General features: G+C 43.0%; 1 protein-coding gene across 1 annotated transcript in view; it reads left to right on the top strand.

Moving 5' to 3' along the window:
• Nucleotides 1–19,549, top strand: part of LOC140733648 (ectonucleotide pyrophosphatase/phosphodiesterase family member 3-like) — a 114,429-nt gene that overhangs the window by 7,285 nt on the left and 87,595 nt on the right. Inside the window, exon 2 of the mRNA XM_073057262.1 lies at nt 3,917–3,995. Coding sequence (XP_072913363.1) covers nt 3,917–3,995 — 79 coding nt within the window. The remainder of the gene's footprint in view (nt 1–3,916; nt 3,996–19,549) is intronic.

Raw genomic sequence — 19,549 nt, 5'->3', positions numbered from 1 at the left:
TACAACTGCAGATGCTCTGCATCAAAGAATACGTACACAACGCTGGAAGAACTCAGCAGGTCAGGCAGCATCCGTGAGAAAAGAGTAGCCAACGTTTCGGGCCGAGACCCTTCATCAGGAATGGGGGGGAAGAGAGGGCCAAAGCCCAGTAATAGAGATAGGGGAGGGGGAAGGGCCTAGAGGCGCTAGGTGGAGAACCAATCAGAGGAAAGGTAAAGTGGGGAGGGGCATACATCTGCAGTTGTATTTTTGTGTTTTGATTTGTTACTCCGCTGCGAAATCTCTTCGAGGTATGCCTACCCTGAAGAAGTTCAAATCTTCTCTTTGATGGGAGTTCAGTGAGACCCTTGCTCACTGCCCACCCTCCGTTATCTCTGCCTCTCTCCATCTCTTCGACCACATCCTGACCCATACACGGTCTTTCATGCTTATCCCCTCCCCTCCCCCCTTTACCTTTCCTCTGATTGGTTTTCCACCTGGCGCATCTAGGACCTACCCCCTCCCCTATCTCTATTACTGGGCTTCGGCCCTCTCTTTCCCCCCATTCCTGATGAAGGGTCTCAGCCTGAAACGTTGGCTACTCTTTTCTCACGGATGCTGCCTGACCTGCCGAGTTCTTCCAGCGTTGTGTACGCTTTCTCTCGTAGCTTGTTTGGGTTATAATTACTGATAACAGGAATTGTATTCATTTGTTAACCAACTAGGATAGATGTTATTCTTTCCTGTGGGTCTGTGAGCTGTTGTTGCACGGACTTTTGGGGAGTTGGAGGGGAGATCGCGAGGAAGGCGGACGGTGCTGGATGCGCTCTGGTCGACCACCGAGGTTGGTCCCAGGCACGCGGGTCGTGGAGGTCGGAGAAGATCGAATAGTGGACCAAAGACTTCGATGGTTGAGCTCCAACGATTGTGCACTAATTGACTGATCCCTGATAAGTTCTGGCGCCTTTTCTTTCGTATATATTGTATTGCTATTAATCACTTAGTTCTAGTAAGATTCATAAAGTGTATTCTGTAAACGTACATGGTGTGCGGTTTGACATTGTGTGTGCGAGTTTGTACCAGTCTGCATTTCACAGCATCCACGTATACGGGAGGCACGGTTTGGCGGGTGGACGAATTTTCCTCTAGACATACACCTGCTGATCATGTGAGCTTTACATATGATAGCGTAGATTGCGAGGTGAAGAGTCGTACAAGAGGTCCATTAGTAGTTTTATAGCAGTGGCATAGAAGCTGCCCTTGAGCCATGTGGTAATTCCTTTCAGGTTTTTGTACCTTCTGCGTGATGGGACTATCTGGTTTGGGAGGGGTTTCTGATTACGCTGGTTGCTTTACTGAATAAGTGTAGACAGAATCCATGGAGAGGAGTGGACACTGCTCAACACAACTCTGCGGTCTCTGCTCTCCCCAGCACAACAATGCTATATCAAGCTGGGTAGGATGCTTTCTACAGTGTATCAATTAAAAATTGGTGAGGGGTCAAATGGGACATGCCAGATTAATTTAACTTTCTGAGGAAATTGAGGGACTGGTGTGCTTTCTTGGCCATGACGTCTACATGGTTGGACCAGGACAGACTATTGGTAACGTTTATTCCTCGGAATTCAAAGCTCTCAACCATCTTGAGCTGAGTATCTTTGATATAAAAGGAGCATGTGGAGAGGCCCCCCCCGCCCCCCCGAAAACAATGGCCGTATCTTTTGATTTGCTGACACTGAAGGAAAGGTTGTTGTCATAACACCACACTACTAGGCTTATCTATCTCCTTGTACTCATTGTGTCACGCTGTGTGCTGACGGGCGACTGAACCCAGGGTGTGGAGGAGCGACAAGCTCCCATGTCAAGACAGAAACAAGAGTTTATTCATCTGAACTCCAAGTGAACTTCAGTGGCGACTCTGTGAAGCGAGTTATTCTTGAAACACGCACGCGCGTGCCATGATAAGCGTGAATCGAGAGTCGACTTTAAATAATCACAGTTGGCTAAAAACCCGTGCCTGTCAAAATAAACTTGGCAACAGAAAGCACAAGACTCTAGAGAAGATGACAATTACAAATACAGGTGCAAGGCTGGCAGGGCTCATGAGATTTGGCCCATCATCTACAAATTTATTAATGGAGTTCCAGTTGAATGTGGCTGTGCCAGCTTGAATGTACAGGAAGTGAGGTAAGGACTGATGACACAGCCTTGTGTGGCAGAGGCGTTGCTACCTACCCTTAACGATTATGGCCTATTAGGAAGTCAAAGATCCTGTTGCAACGTGAGGTGCTAGGTTCTAAGAGTTTGCTTGGGATTACTGTTTTGAAGGCAGATCTGTATTGAATGAAAAGCATTCCGATTTCTGTTATTTGTTGTCCAGAGATGAATATGGGGCCAAGGAGATGGCATCCAGCGGAGACTTATTCTGGCCGTAGCCAAATTGTAGTGAGAGAGGTTGTCTGAGAGATTGGGGTTGATGCGTGCCACGAGCAGCTTCTTGAAGCACTTCAGAGCACCACCAGGCGATTGGTATCATTGCATGTTACCTTGTGTTTCTTCGGTACTGGGATGGTAGAATTTTTAAAGCAGGAGGGAATCACAGGTTCATATTGAGACCGTTTAAAAATGTCTGAAAATATCTCCGCCATCTGGTTTGTGCATATTCTAAGACCATGCCCAGGGACACCAGCTTGTAGCTCGAGAATCAGAAGTGAACTTGCTCACTAGTGCTGGGGGCCAGTCGCACTTCTTCCAGCGCAACTGTCCCACTCCGTGGTGCTTCATTTCCTTTGCGTCTACTGGTCTTTTTCTTTGTGGACACTGCAAATTAATCCCAAACTGGAGGGTTGACAAACTGAGCCAGGTAACTCTTGATGGTTCTGCTCCCTGTAGCGTAGATGTTTTATCTTCTTAAAGGCTGCCAGGATGCTTTGAGGTCAGAGTGTCAGATCTACATAGGGCAGAATCACCACTTGCAGATCTGTCTCGTAGAACAGTCTCCACAACATTGGAAACTGTGCAGCTCTGAAATGTTAGTGTGACGATAAGGAAGACATTGCCAATTTTAAGTGTGGACCAGGTGAAAGAGACCCACTTAGAAATGGATGTGATTTATTGCCTTGCATTGAATAGACAACAAAAATGCTTAGGAAAAGAGACAACTTTAAAGAGGCACATTATTGCTGCAAATATACAACAGAGGTGGCACATACTGTGAGCTGTAAGCATATGCTTTACAGCGGGAGCTGTAAGTTCAAGGTTTAATCCCTTCCCCCCCCACTGCTGTCTGTAAGGAGTTGTACATCCTCCCTGTGATCACGTGGGTTTTTTCCATCTGCTTCAGTTTCCTCCCATATTCCAAAGTCATACAGGTTGGGGTTGGTAAGTTTTGGGCATATGCTATGTTGGCACTGGAAGCATAACGACACTTGCGGGCTGCCTCAGCACAGTCCTCAGACTCTGTTGACCATTGACGCAAATGATGCATTTCACTGTATTCATGTACATGTGACAAATAAAGCTAATCTTTGATCTCTTTCTTTCATAGAATTGGAATCAAGGAGTAAAGCTTTCCTGAAGTGACAGTTCTGCCAACGCAAGCTGGGAATCATTAACGTTGTGGTCATTATGAAAAAATGGTGTACAGAAATATTGAGAGAATTTCAAACTATCTAATCTCTATTACTTAACAAATACTAGATTCTACTTTTGAGAGTTGGTTGTCAAGTAGTGGATGAATCTTCCCTGGTTGGTGAAATTATTGACCCTAATAGGCTTTTATCCCTCTGAAGAAATGAAAATTACCCCCAGCTGTATCACAGGCTTATGATGCATTCAACAAACAATATATACTTTATCCTGAAATACAGCACGAAGAGATGGAAATGAATGAATAGATGTGTGCAAACTTATGGTATCTCTTTTTCCTCCTGCATAGGTGCTGCTAGCATTACTGTTAATTCTACTCCTTGGGCTAGGCCTTGGTCTCGGCCTCCGATCATGTCATTTAAAATCAGGTATTTAATGTTGCCGCCTTAACCATCAAATTTTGCAAATTGTTACACATTTCCACTATGTTTATTGTGATCCATTTGACTAACTTTGGCAGTTCAAAGCTACTCGAGTTGTTTTTATAACATTTAATATAAGACAGTAGCTATTAATGGACGTAGAGATCACTTTGTTGAGGTGTGCTAAATTCATTCATTCATTATGTGCCTTGTCAGATGACGTGGGCAGTTGTGGTCTTTCCATGATCATGATTGTTTTTGGCAAATTTTTCTACAGAAGTGGTTTGCCATTGCCGCCTTCTGGGCAGTGTCTTTACAAGATGGGTGACCCCAGCCATTATTAATACTCTTCAGAGATTGTCTACCTGGTGTCAGTGGTCGCATAACCAGGACTTGTGATATGAACCAGCTGCTCATCCGACCATCCACCACATGGGTTCACATGACCCTGATTGAGGGTGCTAGGCGGGTGCTATACCTTGCCCAGGGGTGACCTGCAAACTAACAGAGGGAAGGAATACCTTCCTCCTTTGGTAGAGACACATTTCCACTCCGCCACTATGTAGAGGCTCAGCAGTCCCTCAGGAACCTCAGCCTCCTCTTCTCGTCAGTTTCAAAGAGCTGCTGTTTTTTTTTCTATTTACCTTCATCGCCCTGATGTTCTGTGCATCAGAGTTGGTCAGAGCCACAAAGTCAATCAAGTGGTAATTGTAGGTCGCAAATGGCATCTCTGCTGAGGTCTTTGCTGTTTACAGATTACAGGAGTAACTTAGACAAAGGGATTATGTGCAATGTTCCTAAACGTGCTGCTAACGCTAAGGTGAGAAACTGGGACAAGGATCCCTAATATCTGTAAAAGGGAAGAGATGGGGTCAGCAAGCAAACAGAAAGATGGCAGATGAGGTTGAGAGGAATAACAAATAGAACATGGAACATGGAAAACTACAGCACGTTACAGGCCTTTCAGCCCACAATGTTGTGCTGACTATGTCATCTACTCTAGAAACTGCCTTGAATTACCCTACTGCATATTTGTCTAAGCTCCGTGTACCTAAGAGTCTCTTAAAGACCCTATTGTTTCCGCCTCCATCACCGCCACCTGTAGTGTATTTCACACGCCCACCACTCACTGTGTGAAAAACTGGCATCCCCCTTGTACCTACTTCCAAGCACCTTAAAACTATGCCCCCTCATGTTAACTATTTCAGCCTTGGGAAGAAGCCTTTGGGTATCTACACAATGCCTCTCATCATCTTAAACTCCTCTATCAGGTCACCTCTCATTCTCCGTCGCTCCAAGGAGCAAAGGCCAAGTTCACTCAAACTATTCTCATAGGGCATGTTCTCCAATCCAGGCAACATCCTCGTAAATCTCCTCTGGTCTTTCTTTATAGAATCCACATCCTTTTTGTAGTGAGGTGACCAGAACTGAACACAGTACTCCAAGTGGGGTCTGACCAAGGTCTGATACAGCTGTAAAGAATCAGCCATGATGGGATGGCGGAGCAGACTCGATGGGCTGCATGGCCTAATTCTGCTCCTATGTTTTATGGTTTAACATGGGCAACTGCAAGATTGCCCGTTTTGGAGGGAATATTGATTAGCAAGTTATCATGTGAATGATGAGAGAGTAATTTATGCTGGTGTTCTGTGAGACTTGCATACCCTTGTTCATGGAATGTGAAGTCAGCATGCAGTTAGTAAGCCAAATAGAATGCTGATTTTTATAGTTGATTACTGTGTCATGAAACCTTTGTGGCCACAAATTAGTGTTTTCTCGGTGCCGTCCTCTCATTTATCTACTGCAGCCTTCTTGATAAGTAAACAGAAGAATTAAAAGTACCTGCATGATTCTCAAGCAAGCAGAACAACTGGGGTGCCATTTCCATTTTAGCACAAGGGTTCCCAATCTTATTTATGCCATGGCCCCCTACCATTAACCGCGGGCTCTGTGGACCCCAGGTTGGGAGAGCCTGTTTTGACATAAAAACCACATAACTTGTGTTATTTGGCTTTCATCAACCATCTTCCCTTTTCCATGTGTCAGCCACTTTGAAATCAAAAGTAATCTAAGGAATTTCCAGGTTTCTAGCTGGCTCTTGTTGACTGGGTAATGAATATTGGGGTTATTGTAGAGTGAGAATATTGTAAAGCTACCTTTCAGCAAAAATGTATCTTTGTCATTGTGTATCCTTATTTTCTCTTCCAGTATTTGTACTATTTGCATATGTTTGGCTGTGTTTTTAAGAAAGTTTTTAAAACTAGTTATTAACGCCTCTCTAAATTGTCCCTGGGCTGTGGGTAACAGTAATAAGTCTGTATTCACTAACTGGTTCCGATTGAGTGGGTGGTGATGGTCAATGACTTCAAGCTGTTGAAATCCTGTGGTAAAAGTGTTCCTGTAATAGCTTTCGGTGGGTAACTTCAGGCTTCCAAATGGAAATGTAAAGATAATTGTAAATGTAGGAACCTGAAATAATTTAAAATAAAAGAATTGCTGATAAAACTCAGCAGATCAAGCAGTATCTGTGGGAAGAGAAACAGTTAATATATCAGGTCATCAATTCTGATGAAGGGCCTTCAGTCTGAAATGCTAATTGATTTTCTTCCCACAGCTTCTGCTTGATCTGCTGAGTTTTTCCATCATATTTTGAATTTATTTCAAATGTCTAAATTATGGGAGAAAAAAATGCCAATAAACATCTGGGTCAGAATGCTGTCTGATCTGGAGACCGTAGTATTTTGAGAAAATTGCTGTTTGTCTTGTCGAGAATGAGATGTGTTCTGTTGAAGTTATGGAGATGCTGGACAACTTCATTTCGACCTTTCGTATGGCAACTCTATTATCCATCTATTTAATTTATTTACTCATTTATTTGTTTATTCATTCATTTAGAGATACAGCACGGTAACAGGCCCTTCTGGCCCAACGAGCCCATGTGACCCAATTATACCCATGTAACCATTAACCTACCAACCTGCACGTCTTTTTACTGTGGGAGGACCAGGGGGAAACCCACATGGTCATGGGAAAAACTTACAAACTCCTTACAGTTAGTGGCGCGATTGAACCTGGATCACTGGTGCTGTAACGATGTAACCTGCCGTCCTATCTGTGTAATATAAAGATTACTCTTGTCCTCTTACGTCTGATGCATAGTAAAATCAACATTATACTTCAACTGCACAAGGGATTCGGCGATGCACTCTTGTTTTCCAGTCAGAGTTCATTGGGAGTTCATTGTCGAGAGATTTGTGCACATAACTGGTGATATTGAGAAAGTAAGAGATACTGTCTTTGGGATGAAAGGTTAAACCCAAGTTCTGATTACCTTCTCAGCTGGTCATACAAGACACCATTTGAATGCTTCAGATTCTTGATTAGTTTGGGCATGAAGGGATACGGGGAGAAGGCAGGAGATTGGGGTTGAGAGGAAAAAGGTCAGCCATGATGAAATGACAGAGCAGACTCAACGGGCCGAATGTTCTGATTCTGCTCCTCTTTCTCATGTCTTTATTGTTGATGCCCTCTGTGATCGTCATCAGCATTGCTAATTGATTTTTGTCATATTGCTCTTACTGGGAGAATGTTTCCAGTTTGACCTTTCTAATGCTTTAAAGGCAGTCAAACTCAACAAGATTTCCTGAGGTTTTGAAAAACCATATAGCCATATAATAATTACAGCACGGAAACAGGCCATCTCGGCCCTTCTAGTCTGTGCTGAACGCTTACTCTCACCTAGTCCCACTGACCCGGACTCAGCCCATAACCCTCCATTCCTTTCCTGTCCATGTACCTATCCAATTTTACTTTAAATGACAATACCGAACCTGCCTCTACCATAAAAAAAATCATGCCTCTGCCATGTTACCAAAAGCAACATAAAAATGCCAATTTTTTAAACAGTTCGGATCCATGGAATGGAGAAAAGAATACCTTCTGAGACAGTTTGGAACTGTTACAAAACAAATATTTATCCTTGGATGTAGGAGTCAGTCTTGGCTCTCTGGTCTATTTCTTGAGCTACACAGCTCTGTATTCTACAGTGGCATGCAAAAGTTTGGGCACCCCGGTCAAAATTTCTGTTACTCTGAAAAGCTAAGCGAGTAAAAGATGACCTGATTTCCAAAAGGCATAAAGTTAACGATGACACATTTCTTTAATATTTTAAGCACGATTGCTTTTTTATTTCCTTCTTTTACAGTTTCCAAATAACAAAAAAGGACAAGGGCCCGAAGCAAAAGTTTGGGCACCCTGCATGGTCAGTACTTTCTAACACCCCTTTTGGCAAGTATCACAACTTGTAAACACTTTCTGTTGCCAGCTAAGAGACTTTCAATTCTTGTTTGGGGGATTTTTGCCCATTCTTCCTTGCAAAAGGCTTCTAGTTCTGTGAGATTCTTGGGCCGTCTTGTACGCACTGCTCTTTTGAGGTCTAACCGCAGATTTTCGATGATGTTTAGGTTGGGGGACTGTGAGGGCCATGGCAAAACCTACAGCTTGCGCCCCTTGAGGTGATCCATTGTGGATTTTGAGGTGCGTTTAGGATCAGTATCCTGTTGTAGAAGCCATCCTCTTTTCATCTTCAGCTTTTTTACAGACGGTGTGATGTTTGCTTCCAGAACTTGCTGGTATTTAATTGAATTCATTCTTCCCTCTACCAGTGAAATGTTCCCTGTGCCACTGGCTGTAACACAAGCCCAAAGCATGATCGATCTACCCCGGTGCTTAATAGTTGGAGAGTTGTTCTTTTCATGAAATTCTGCACCCTTTTTTCCTCCAAACATACCTTTGCTCATTGTGGCCAAAAAGTTCTATTTTAACTTCATCAATCCACAGGACTTGTTTCCAAAATGAAATTTGCATCACCTGGCCTTTCCTAATGATGACTGTGAACAAGCCGTAGCCCTAACAAGCTAATTAAGGTCTGAGACCTTGGTAAAAGTGATCTGAGAGCTCAAATCTCTTGGGGTGCCCAAACTTTTGCATGGTGCTCCTTTCCTTTCCTTCACTCTAAAATTGTACAAAACAAAAATAATACACTGATCTTGCTTAAAATGTTGAAAATAATGTTTCATCTTTAACTTTGACTTCTGGAGATCAGTTCATCTTCTACTCACTTAACTATTCACAGTAACAGAAATTTTGACCTGGGATGCCCAAACTTTTTCATGCCACTTTATATTAGTTCCATACATTTGATCACCTCTTCTCGGTTGATGGTTTGTTGAGTATTTTGCAGTGCCAGGGTGTCAAAGTTCAGAAGAGATAGCATGTTCTTTCAAGCTGATGCAAAAGATTCAATGGAAAGTGTAGGAGATCCATGATAAATACAGAAATTGCCTAAAATACTCAAAAATACAACTGCAGATGCTGTGGATCAAAGAATACGTACACAACGCTGGAAGAACTCAGCAGGTCAGGCAGCATCCGTGAGAAAAGAGTAGCCAACGTTTCGGGCCGAGACCCTTCATCAGGAACACTTTCTGTTGCCAGATAAGAGACTTTCAATTCTTGTAAGTCAGGTAGCAGCAGGAATTGAACCCCGATCACTGCAGCCGCCACTGTACTAAGTGAAACATTTGAGTAGGAGCAAGCAAAGGAAGGGTTTGAAAAGCTGTGGGCAGATTGCGGGCAACCGGGACTAGCAGGTAGGACACTTCGGTCGGCATGAACCAGTTGAGTGAGAGGGCCTGTTACTGTGGAATATTATGTTGAAGTTGTATAAGACATTAGTGAAGTCTGTTGTGTGCAATCCAATCTACAGGCAAGATATCAATAAAATTCAAAGTGCAGAGAAAATTTACAAGGATGTTGCCAAGACTTGAGCACCTGAGTTATAGGGAAAGGTTAAATAAGTTAGGACTTTATTACCTGGAGCGAGGGAGAGTGAAAGGAGATTTGCAGAAGTAGACAAAATAATGAACAGTATTAGTAGGGTAAACCCAAGCAGGCTTTTTCCACTAAGGTTGGATGGGACTAGAACTAGAGGTCATGGGTTGAGTGTGGAAGGTGAAATGTTTAAGGGGAACAAAACAGGAAACTTCCAGGATGGTGAGAGAGTGGAATGAGCTGCACATGGAAGAGGTAGATGCGGGTTTGATTTCAACATTTAAGAGGAATTTGGGTAAGTAGAGACTAGATGGGCAGAAGGGCCTGTTTCTGAGCTGTAGTGTTCTAGAGGATAGGAATTGACTTGATAAAGGTGTAACGATGATAAGAAGCTTAGATGGAGTTTCACAGTATGAGACTTCTTCCAGGGCATAATTCTGAGGTAATTTGAAGGAAGTATAGAGAGGATATCACAGCTAAGTTGTTTACGTAAAGAATGGTGTGAGCGTTAAATGCCTTGCCAGGAGTGGTGGTACAGGTAGATATGTTAGAGGCATTTAAGAAACTCTGAGATATGCACCTGGACATTGAAAAATGGGAGGGTTAGATAGGACAATAGACAAAAGGGGCAGGAATAGGCCATTTGGCCCTTTGAGCCAGCACCGCCATTCAATGTGATCATAGCTGATCATCCACAATCAGTAACCCGCTCCTGTCTTCTCCCCATATCCCTCAACTCCACTATCTTTAAGAGCTCTATCTAACTCTTTCATGAAAGCATCCAGAGAATTGGCCTCCACTGCCTTCTGAGGCAGAGCATTCCATAGATCCACAACTCTCTGGGTGAAAAAGTTTTTCCTCAACTCTGTTCTAAATGGCCTACCCCTTATTCTTAAACTGTGGCCTCTGGTTCTGAACTCCCTCAACATTGGGAACATGTTTCCTGCCTCTAGAGTGCCCAATCCCTTAATAATCTTATATGTTTGAATCAGATCCCCTCTCATCCTTGTAAATTCCAGTGTATACAAGCCCAGTCGCTCCAATCTTTCACCATATGACAGTCCCGCTATTCCGGGAATTAACCTTGTGAACCTATGCTGCACTCCCTCAATAGCAAGAATGTCCTTCCTCAAATTTGGAGACCAAAACTGAACACAGTACTCCGGGTGTGGTCTCACCAGAGCCCTGTACAACTGCAGAAGGACCTCTTTGTTCCTATACTCAACTCCACTTGTTATGAAGGCCAACATGCCATTAGCTTTCTTCACTGCCTGCTGTACCTGCATGCTTACTTTCAGTGATTGATGAACAAGGGCACCTAGATCTTGTTGTACTTCCCTTTTTCTTAACTTGACTCCATTTAGATAGTAATCTGCCTTCCTGTTCTTGCAACCGAAGTGGATAACCTCACATTTATCCACATTAAACTGCATCTGCCATACATTTGCCCACTCACCCAACCTGTCCAAGTCACCCTGCATTCTCCTAACATCCTCCTCGTATTTCACTCTACCACCCAGCTTTGAGTCACCTGCAAATTTGCTAATTTTACTTTTAATCCCTTCATTTAAATCATTAATGTATATTGTAAATAGCTGCGGTCCCAGCACCGAGCCTTGCGGTACCCCACTAGTCACTGCCTGCCATTCTGTAAAGGACCCGTTAATCCCTACTCTTTGTTTCCTGTCTGCCAACTAATTTTCTGTCCATGTGAGTACCCTGCCCCCAATACCATGTGCTCTAATTTTGCCCACTAATCTCCTATGTGGGACCTTATGAAAGGCTTTCTGGAAGTCCAGGTACACTACATCCACTGGTTCTCCCTTGTGCATTTTCATAGTTACATCCTCAAAAAATTCCAGAAGATTAGTCAAGCATGACTTTCCCTTTGTAAATCCATGGTGACTCAGACCGATCCTGTTACTGCTATCCAAATGTGCCATTATTTCATCTTCTATAATTGACTCCAGCATCTTCCCCACCACTGATGTCAGTCTGACTGGTCTATAATTCCCTGTTTTCTCTCTCCCTCCTTTCTTAAAAAGTGGGATTACATTAGCTATCCTGCAATCCTCAGCAACTGATCCTGAATCTATAGAAGATTGGAAAATGATTACCAATGTGTCCACAATTTCTAGAGCCACCTCCTTAAGTACCCTGGGATGCAGACCATCAGGCCCTGGGGATTTATCAGCCATCAGTCCCATCGGTCTACCCAACACTATTTTCGGCCTAATGTGAATTTACTTCAGTTCCTCCGTTACCCTAGGTCCTCTGGCCACTATTACATCTGGGAGATTGTCTGTGTCCTCCCTAGTGAAGAGGTAGGGTAGGGTTAGATTGATCTTACAGTAGATTAAATGTTGGACTCAACAGCATGGGCTGAAGAGCCTGTACTGTCCTGTAGTGTCTTATTTTCTATGACTCCATGGCCAAAAGAATGTAGGATTTGTAAAATGCAGTACAGGAAGGCATGCCCAGTAGGTCAGGTGGGCACATCCTCCAACGTGAGAGGGGAGCGGGCAGTAAAAGGTGGATAAAAATGCAAAAAATCTGAGATAATATTCTAGATTGGTGATTGAAAGAAACACAAACATCAAGTTCCATGAAATTGTAGAATTTGGGATTAATCCGGAAGATTACAGTGTTTGCTGATGGATGACGAGATGCTTGTGTTGGCCTCATTTCTAGAGGCCACAGATTGATAGGTCAGAGTAGGAGTGGGAAGTACCAGAGATCTCCTGGTTTCCAGGCAAATATCATGTCTGCAACCAAAATCGTGGAAAATTTTTGGAGATTTTTTCCCCCATTGTGTTTATGGAAAATATTGAGCTCACTGAAGATTACAGGGGTTGTGTGGTCAGCATTTGATTCTGGAACAGGAATGCAAAAACCGTAGAGACTGTGTGTAGTTAGAGTGGAAACGAGGTGCTTGCTTTAACTGAGCATCTCATTACAATTGGCTAATGTTCAAATGTCATTCACATTAACAGAAATATGTTAGTAAGTGTAGGTGCTATGGTGGCAGTGACTCCTGTAAAGTGCTGGTAAGAATTATGAGGTGATCTTATTTTATTAATTAATATTAAACAGTGGCTGAACAATTGAAATGCTCACATGGAATATGACTTGGTGCTGGTCTGGACTGAATATCAAAGAACAATTCAGTTAGTCTATTCCCACACCTTTTCTCCCAGACAGTCTCCCTTTCTAGTACCTGTCTAATTTCCTTACAGGCCATTTTAGACCGTTTCTACCAGCATAATCAGACAGCGGATTTAAAATCATTACTTTAGATTTTTTTGGGTGGGGGAAATCCACCTCATCTCACCATTAATGCTTTCACCAATCTCCTTAAACCAATGGTCTTGTATATCAATTGTTTATGATTCAATAAATCTACTGCTTAGCATTTTCTGCTAAAAATATACCTGCAATCTCGTGATTTGTTTCTTTTTTGTAGTGGTGAGGGGTTTCATGATTTTCTTTGAACAGGATCCATGATTTTCTTTGTTTCGTGGCTGTCTGGAGAAGACGAGTCTCAGAATTGTATACTGCATACATACTTTGAATTTTAACTGTGATTCCCTCATTTATGTAACTGCCCAATAAACATCAGCTGTATCCCCATAAAGCTTTCACATCAACTTTAGGGGTCTGTAAATTTGGCCATTGTATTGCATCTGGGTTGACCTTTTTTTTTGTAGGTTTAGCGTTTTCCTGCGCTTTCCCCAAAACCATCTCCACAAAACTAATAAGTCTGAGCCATTACATCAACATTCATCGCAGCTTGTGCGATCTTGACCGGATATTGTTAAAGACAGGATTGGATTGTGTTACAGAGTTCTGAATATGACAATGAAAATTATGATCTAAACAAGAATTAGTAACGTCGTCTTTAAGAGAGGAAAATATTCTGAAGTCTGTAAACTCATCCTTGAAGAATGCCACAAAAAATCTTAAGTAAAGTCTTGGATTTCAGCTTGTGTATAAAAATACATCTGTGGTTCAGTGCTGAATAATAACTGGAACCATGCCTTCTCGTATTGAGCATAAACACTGTTTAAAATCAGATCGTGTGGAAAAGGAGCTTCCTGTTTTGAGGATTTAATTGCATTTTAGGAAACTGTAAAACACACTGGTGTTGGCTTTCACAAACAAGAGAGCATCTGCTGACGCTGGAAATCCAAGCAACACACACAAAATATGCTGGAGGAACTCAGCAGGCTAGGCAGCATCTATGGGGGAAAAAACATAGTTGACGTATAGGCCGAGGCCCTTCGTCAGGACTGGAGAGAAAAAGATTGAAAAGGTGGGGAGGGAGGGAGAATCACAAGGTGATGGGTGAAACTGGGAGGGGGAGGGATGAAATAAAGAGCTGGGAAGTTGATTAGTGAAAGGGATACAGGGCTGGAGAAGGGGGAGACCGAGAGGAGAGAACAGAAGGCCATGGATGAAAGGGAGGAGGAGAACCAAAGGGAGACTGTGGGTAGGCGTGGAGATGAGGTGAGAGAGGGAAAAGGGGATGGGGAGTAGTGAAGGAGACTCTAATGATTCAGAGCAGACTCAAAACTTGGACTCCACCGCCATCATTACGGGTTCCAACGACGTTGGACATCTCCAAAGTGCTGATTGCTTAACCTCCAACTATGACTCCAGCCTTGACTTGGAGAAGGAAACGGAACGGAACACAGAAGTTCATAACCAGGGTGTACTTCTTCCATCTATTCAAAAGCCAAAATGATAGAAACTATCTCCGATATAAATTCTGATAATTTGTCTGATAATCTTTTCTTAATTAACAGCTGAAAATTTAGAACAGAAACACCTGTCACTGGATCTTTTGAATCATCTTTGTAGATAAACTGAACCTCTTGACCATGCCTGCATGCTTTTATGCAATGAGTTGCTGTCGCATGATTGATGGATTAGATATTTGTGAGTGATCATCTTAGTCGCATTTCATTTGATCACAAGATCCTGTTGGACATTGTTAAAGTGGAGTTCTGCAGGCCTAATTCATTGGTTATTGCCAAGTGGTGGAGGAGTTGCGTGGCCTCAGTCGTAGTGAGGACGAGTCTTAAGCCGAGGTGTTGCCTACTTGTAGCTGCCCAGGAGAGCAGCGTGGAGTTAGAAAGCTCCACCAGAGGGCCGGAGGTAGTGTGGCACGTTGTACATTCTGGGGTCGGTGCTGTCCTCAAGTTTTCACTTGCAGACAATGAGATTACTATGTTCTGCTGCAGACTGCTGTAGCAGTCATGAACTCAGGAAGCTGGACTATATATTTTTTTCTGTGTAACTGTATTTTACTGTGTTATGTGTGCCTTGTGCTGCGTATGACTTGTTGGTACTGTGTTTTGCACCTTGGCCACGGAGGAACACTTTTGTTTGGCTGTATTCATGTATAGTTGAATGACAGTTAACCTTAAACTTGAACTTCAACAAGCAGGTATACAAGTTAACCTAATCAAGAAGCCATTGAGCATATGTATGTTAAGAATGAGGTCCTAATAGTGCCTGACTGGGGACTTCAATGTACATTTCACCTCAGTCCACTCACCTTTCTGTTTGCTCCCTGTTACATACCCTATTTTAGTGAAGTTGCTATGGCCTTACATTAATGCTTCTTGTTATTCAATAATTCTGTTTAGTTGCACAGAAGTTGCTTTTAGCAATCCATACTGGCTTTCTGTAATCAAACGCATTTGTTCAAATTGCTGACAATTGTTTCTTGAACTTTCCCCACTGAGGTTAAATGACTGGTTTGTAACTACTGGGTTTATTCGTGATGCCCCCTTTTGAAGGAGGCAGCAGCATTTGCAGTTTTCCCGTCTTCCGGCATCACTATTAAATCCATGTCAAATGACCAGGACCACCGTTAATTTTTTTCCCTTTCTGGAACAACTACAACTGACGGCGCATCTCTTCTAGATCAGGTGATTTTGGGTCTTTAATTCTCAGTCCATCTGGAATCTTAGACACATCTTCCTTTGAAGCTCTCGCAGCATCTTTGATGAAGACTGAAGTTAAGTACTCTGACTCCTTGAGTGGGTTTCATTTTTTTTTTTTACAACCTTTGGATGCTTCAAGGTATTTCTGAATTCCATTTTACGTTACCTGTCAAACTTCTGTTATATTCTTTTTTATTATCCACATTTTCCACCTGAACTTTCTGTGATCGGCAGGATTCTCATTTACATGAAGAACTTGCCATCTGCTGTATGCCCTTTTCTGTTCTTTTTTTCTTGATCATCCGGAGAGCACTGGATTAAATGTCCCATTGCTCTTCTCCTTCTCTGCAATGTTCTAGGACGCCAGCAGAGGCATATCCATCTAATGCTTCTTATCCATCAAAGTCTCCTATGGTTTAATTGCAGTTTTGCCTGCTAAAGTTTGATCCCAGTTTAACTGGGCAGATTGTGGTCATCCCTGTGAAATTTGCCCATCTCTAATTGACTATCTTGGAGTGGTTTAAATCCTTTTACAGAGCTATTCTGAATCTTATGATCACTGTTTTCTACGTGTTCCCATGTTCCATTTAAACTGGCTGTTTCCCTTTAATCAGATCAATGAGGCTGAATTCTTTGTTGGGTCAAAACTCAACTGATCAAGAAATGTTGAACATAGAACATATAGCACAGGAACAGGACACTCAGCCCACGATGTTGTGCTGAACTAGCTAAAAAGCAAATCAGAAACACATAACACTAATCCCTGCTACCTACACCATGTCCATATCTCTCCATCTTCCTTATATCCATGTGTCTATCCAAATGTCTCTTAAAAGCCTCCAATGTATTTGACTCTGTCATATACTGGGCATTGTGTTCCTGGCATCCATGACTGAGTAAAAAAATCTTGCCCCTAACATCCTCCTTAAACCTACCCCCTCTGATCTTAAATGCATGCCCGCTGGTAATAGACATTTCATAGAATATCGAAATCTACAGCACATTACAGGCCCTTCAGCCCACAGTGTTGTGCTGACCATGTATGTAATCTACTCTAGAAACTGCCTAGAATTACCTTACTGCATAGCCCTCTATTTTTCTAAGCTCCATGTACCTACCTAAGAGTCTCTTAAAAGACCCTGTAGTATCTGCCTTCACCTCTATCGCCGGCAGTGCATTCCACGCACCCACCACTCTATGTGGGAAAAACTTACCCCTGACATCCCCTCTCTACCTACTTCCAGTCACCTTAAAACTATGCCCCCTCGTGTTAGCCATTTCAGCCCTGGGAAAAAGCCTCTGGCTATCCACACGATCAATGTCTCTCATCATCTTATACACAACCCTGGGAAACAGATACTCTCTGTCCACTCTATCTATGCCTATCATAATCTTGTAAACCTCCGTCCGATCTTCCCTCAGCCTTCAATACTCCAAAGAAAACAGCCCAAGTTTACCCAGCCTCTCATAATAGCACAGGCCCTCTAAACCAGGCAATATCCTGGTGAACCTCTTCTGCACCCTCTCCAAAGCCTCAGCATCCTTCTATAGTGGGCAATTATAACTGTTCATAATACTCCAGATGTGGCCTAACCAGAGTTTTATAAAGTTGCAACATAACCTCCTGACTTGAACTCAATGTCTTGACTAATAAAAACAAGCATTCTATAAGCCTTAACCACCTTATTGATCTGTGTAGGCACTTCCAGGAAGCTATGAATTTGGATCCTGAGATCTCTCTGCTCAGCAACACTGTTAAGGGTTGTTCTCCCTGCATTTGCCCTATCAATGTGCAACATGTCACATTTATCTGAGTTAAACCCCATCTGCCCATATCCGCTACTTGTCTATATCATGTTGTGTTCTTTGCCAGTCATCTACACTTTCTACAACTCCAACAATCTTAGTATCATCCGCAAGTATACTAACCCACCCATCAACATTTTCATCCAGGTCATTTATATACATCACAAACAACAGAGGTCCCAGCACCGATCCCTGCAGAGCACCACTAATTACAGACTTCCATCTCAAATAACTTCCTTCAACCCCTAACCTCTGTTTTCTGTGCACAGGCCAGTTCCGAATCTAAACAGTCAATTCTCGCAGATCCCATGCATCTTCTTAACCTTCTGGATTAGCCTCCCGTGAGGGATTTTGTCAGATCTTTTATTATTAAAATCCAGGCAGACAACAACCATGCCCTGCCATACAAGAGAAAACCTGCAGGTGCTGGAAACCCTTTGGCCTGAAACATTGACTGTACTTTTTTTCATAGATGCTGCCTGGCTTGCTGAGTTCCTCCAGCATTTTGTGTGTTGCTCTGCCCTATCCTCATCGTTCTCTCTCGTCACCTTCTCAAAGAAATCGATCAATTTGATAAGGCACGATCTGCCATGCTGGCTCTCCCTAATTAGGCCATGGGTTTTGAAATGCTCATATATACTATCCCTAAGAATTTTCTTCAGCAATTTCCCTATAACTGGCGTGTGACTCACTGGACTATAGTTCCCAGGATTTTCCCTTGTTCTACTCTTAAATAGAGGTACAACATTAGCCACTTGGAAATCCTCTGGTACCTCACCTGTGGCTAGAGAGGACACGGAGATACTGGTCAAGGGCTCAGCAATCTCGTCTCTTGCCTCTTTCAACAACCTGGGGTAAATCCCATCAGGCCCTGTGGACTTTTCCACCTTAATACTCATAAGGAGGACCAACTCTTCCTTGTCCTTGACCTCTAAACACCCTAATATATTTGTACACTGCACTGATCTCCCGGTCCTCCATATCTTTTTCCTTGGTAAATACTGAAGCAAAGTACTCATTTAGTACCTCACTCACATTGTCTGCATCCAAGCAAATGTTTCCTGCTTTAGAAACATGGAAAATCTACCGCACAGTACAGGCCCTTCGGCCCACAATGCTGTGCTGAACATGTCCTTGAGTTGTCCCACCCTTTCCGTAGTTACTCTCTTGCTCTTGATGTATGTATAGAATCTCTTGGGATTCACCTTAATCCAACTTGCCAAGAACTTCTCATGGCCCTCTTGGCTTTCCTAATTCCTTCCTTTGGTGCTTTTCTAGCTTCTCATACTCGTGGGCTTTGTTTGATCCCAACTTCTGAAGCTTTACAAACTATAGCTGCACATCCAAAGTTCTCTTATCTTTTCATTCCCGTCCTTTCTTCTAACAGAAACATACCTTCCCTGCACTCTGCAGTTGATGTTTTAACACCTTCCACATGTGTGATGTGGGCTTGCCAGAGAAAAGGTGTTCCCAATTAACACTTCGTAGTTCCTGCCTAATGCCCTTGTAATTTGCCGCCTTCCAATTTCAAACTCTGTCACAAGGGCCATAAATGCAATCAGGCTTTTTTCTACTGAGGCTGAGTGTGACTACGACCTGAGGTCATGGGTTAAGGGTGAGAGGTGAGAAGTTTACAGGAAACAATGAGAGGAACTTCTTCACTCAATAGTTGTGAGAGTGTGAAACGAGTTGCTAGCATTAGTGGTGCTTGCGAGCTCGGTTTCAATGTTTAAGAGAAATGTGGATAGGTACATGGAAATGGAGGGCTCTGGTCCAGATGCAGGCTGATGGGAGTAGGCTGTTTAAATGGTTTAGCATGGACTAGATGGGCTGAAGGGCCTGTTTTTTGTGCTCTACTTCTCTCAGTTGTGGTCACTGCTCCCTAATTGTTCACCCACTGAAAGGTTAGTCACCAGGCTCATTACCCAACACCGGGTCCAGTATGGTACTCCTCTCATTGGACCACCCACT

This window comes from Hemitrygon akajei, chromosome 9, assembly GCF_048418815.1.
Source record: "Hemitrygon akajei chromosome 9, sHemAka1.3, whole genome shotgun sequence".
NCBI lineage: Eukaryota > Metazoa > Chordata > Chondrichthyes > Myliobatiformes > Dasyatidae > Hemitrygon > Hemitrygon akajei.
Note: the sequence above shows the minus strand (reverse complement) of the source record. Positions and strands in the feature narration are given on the sequence as shown.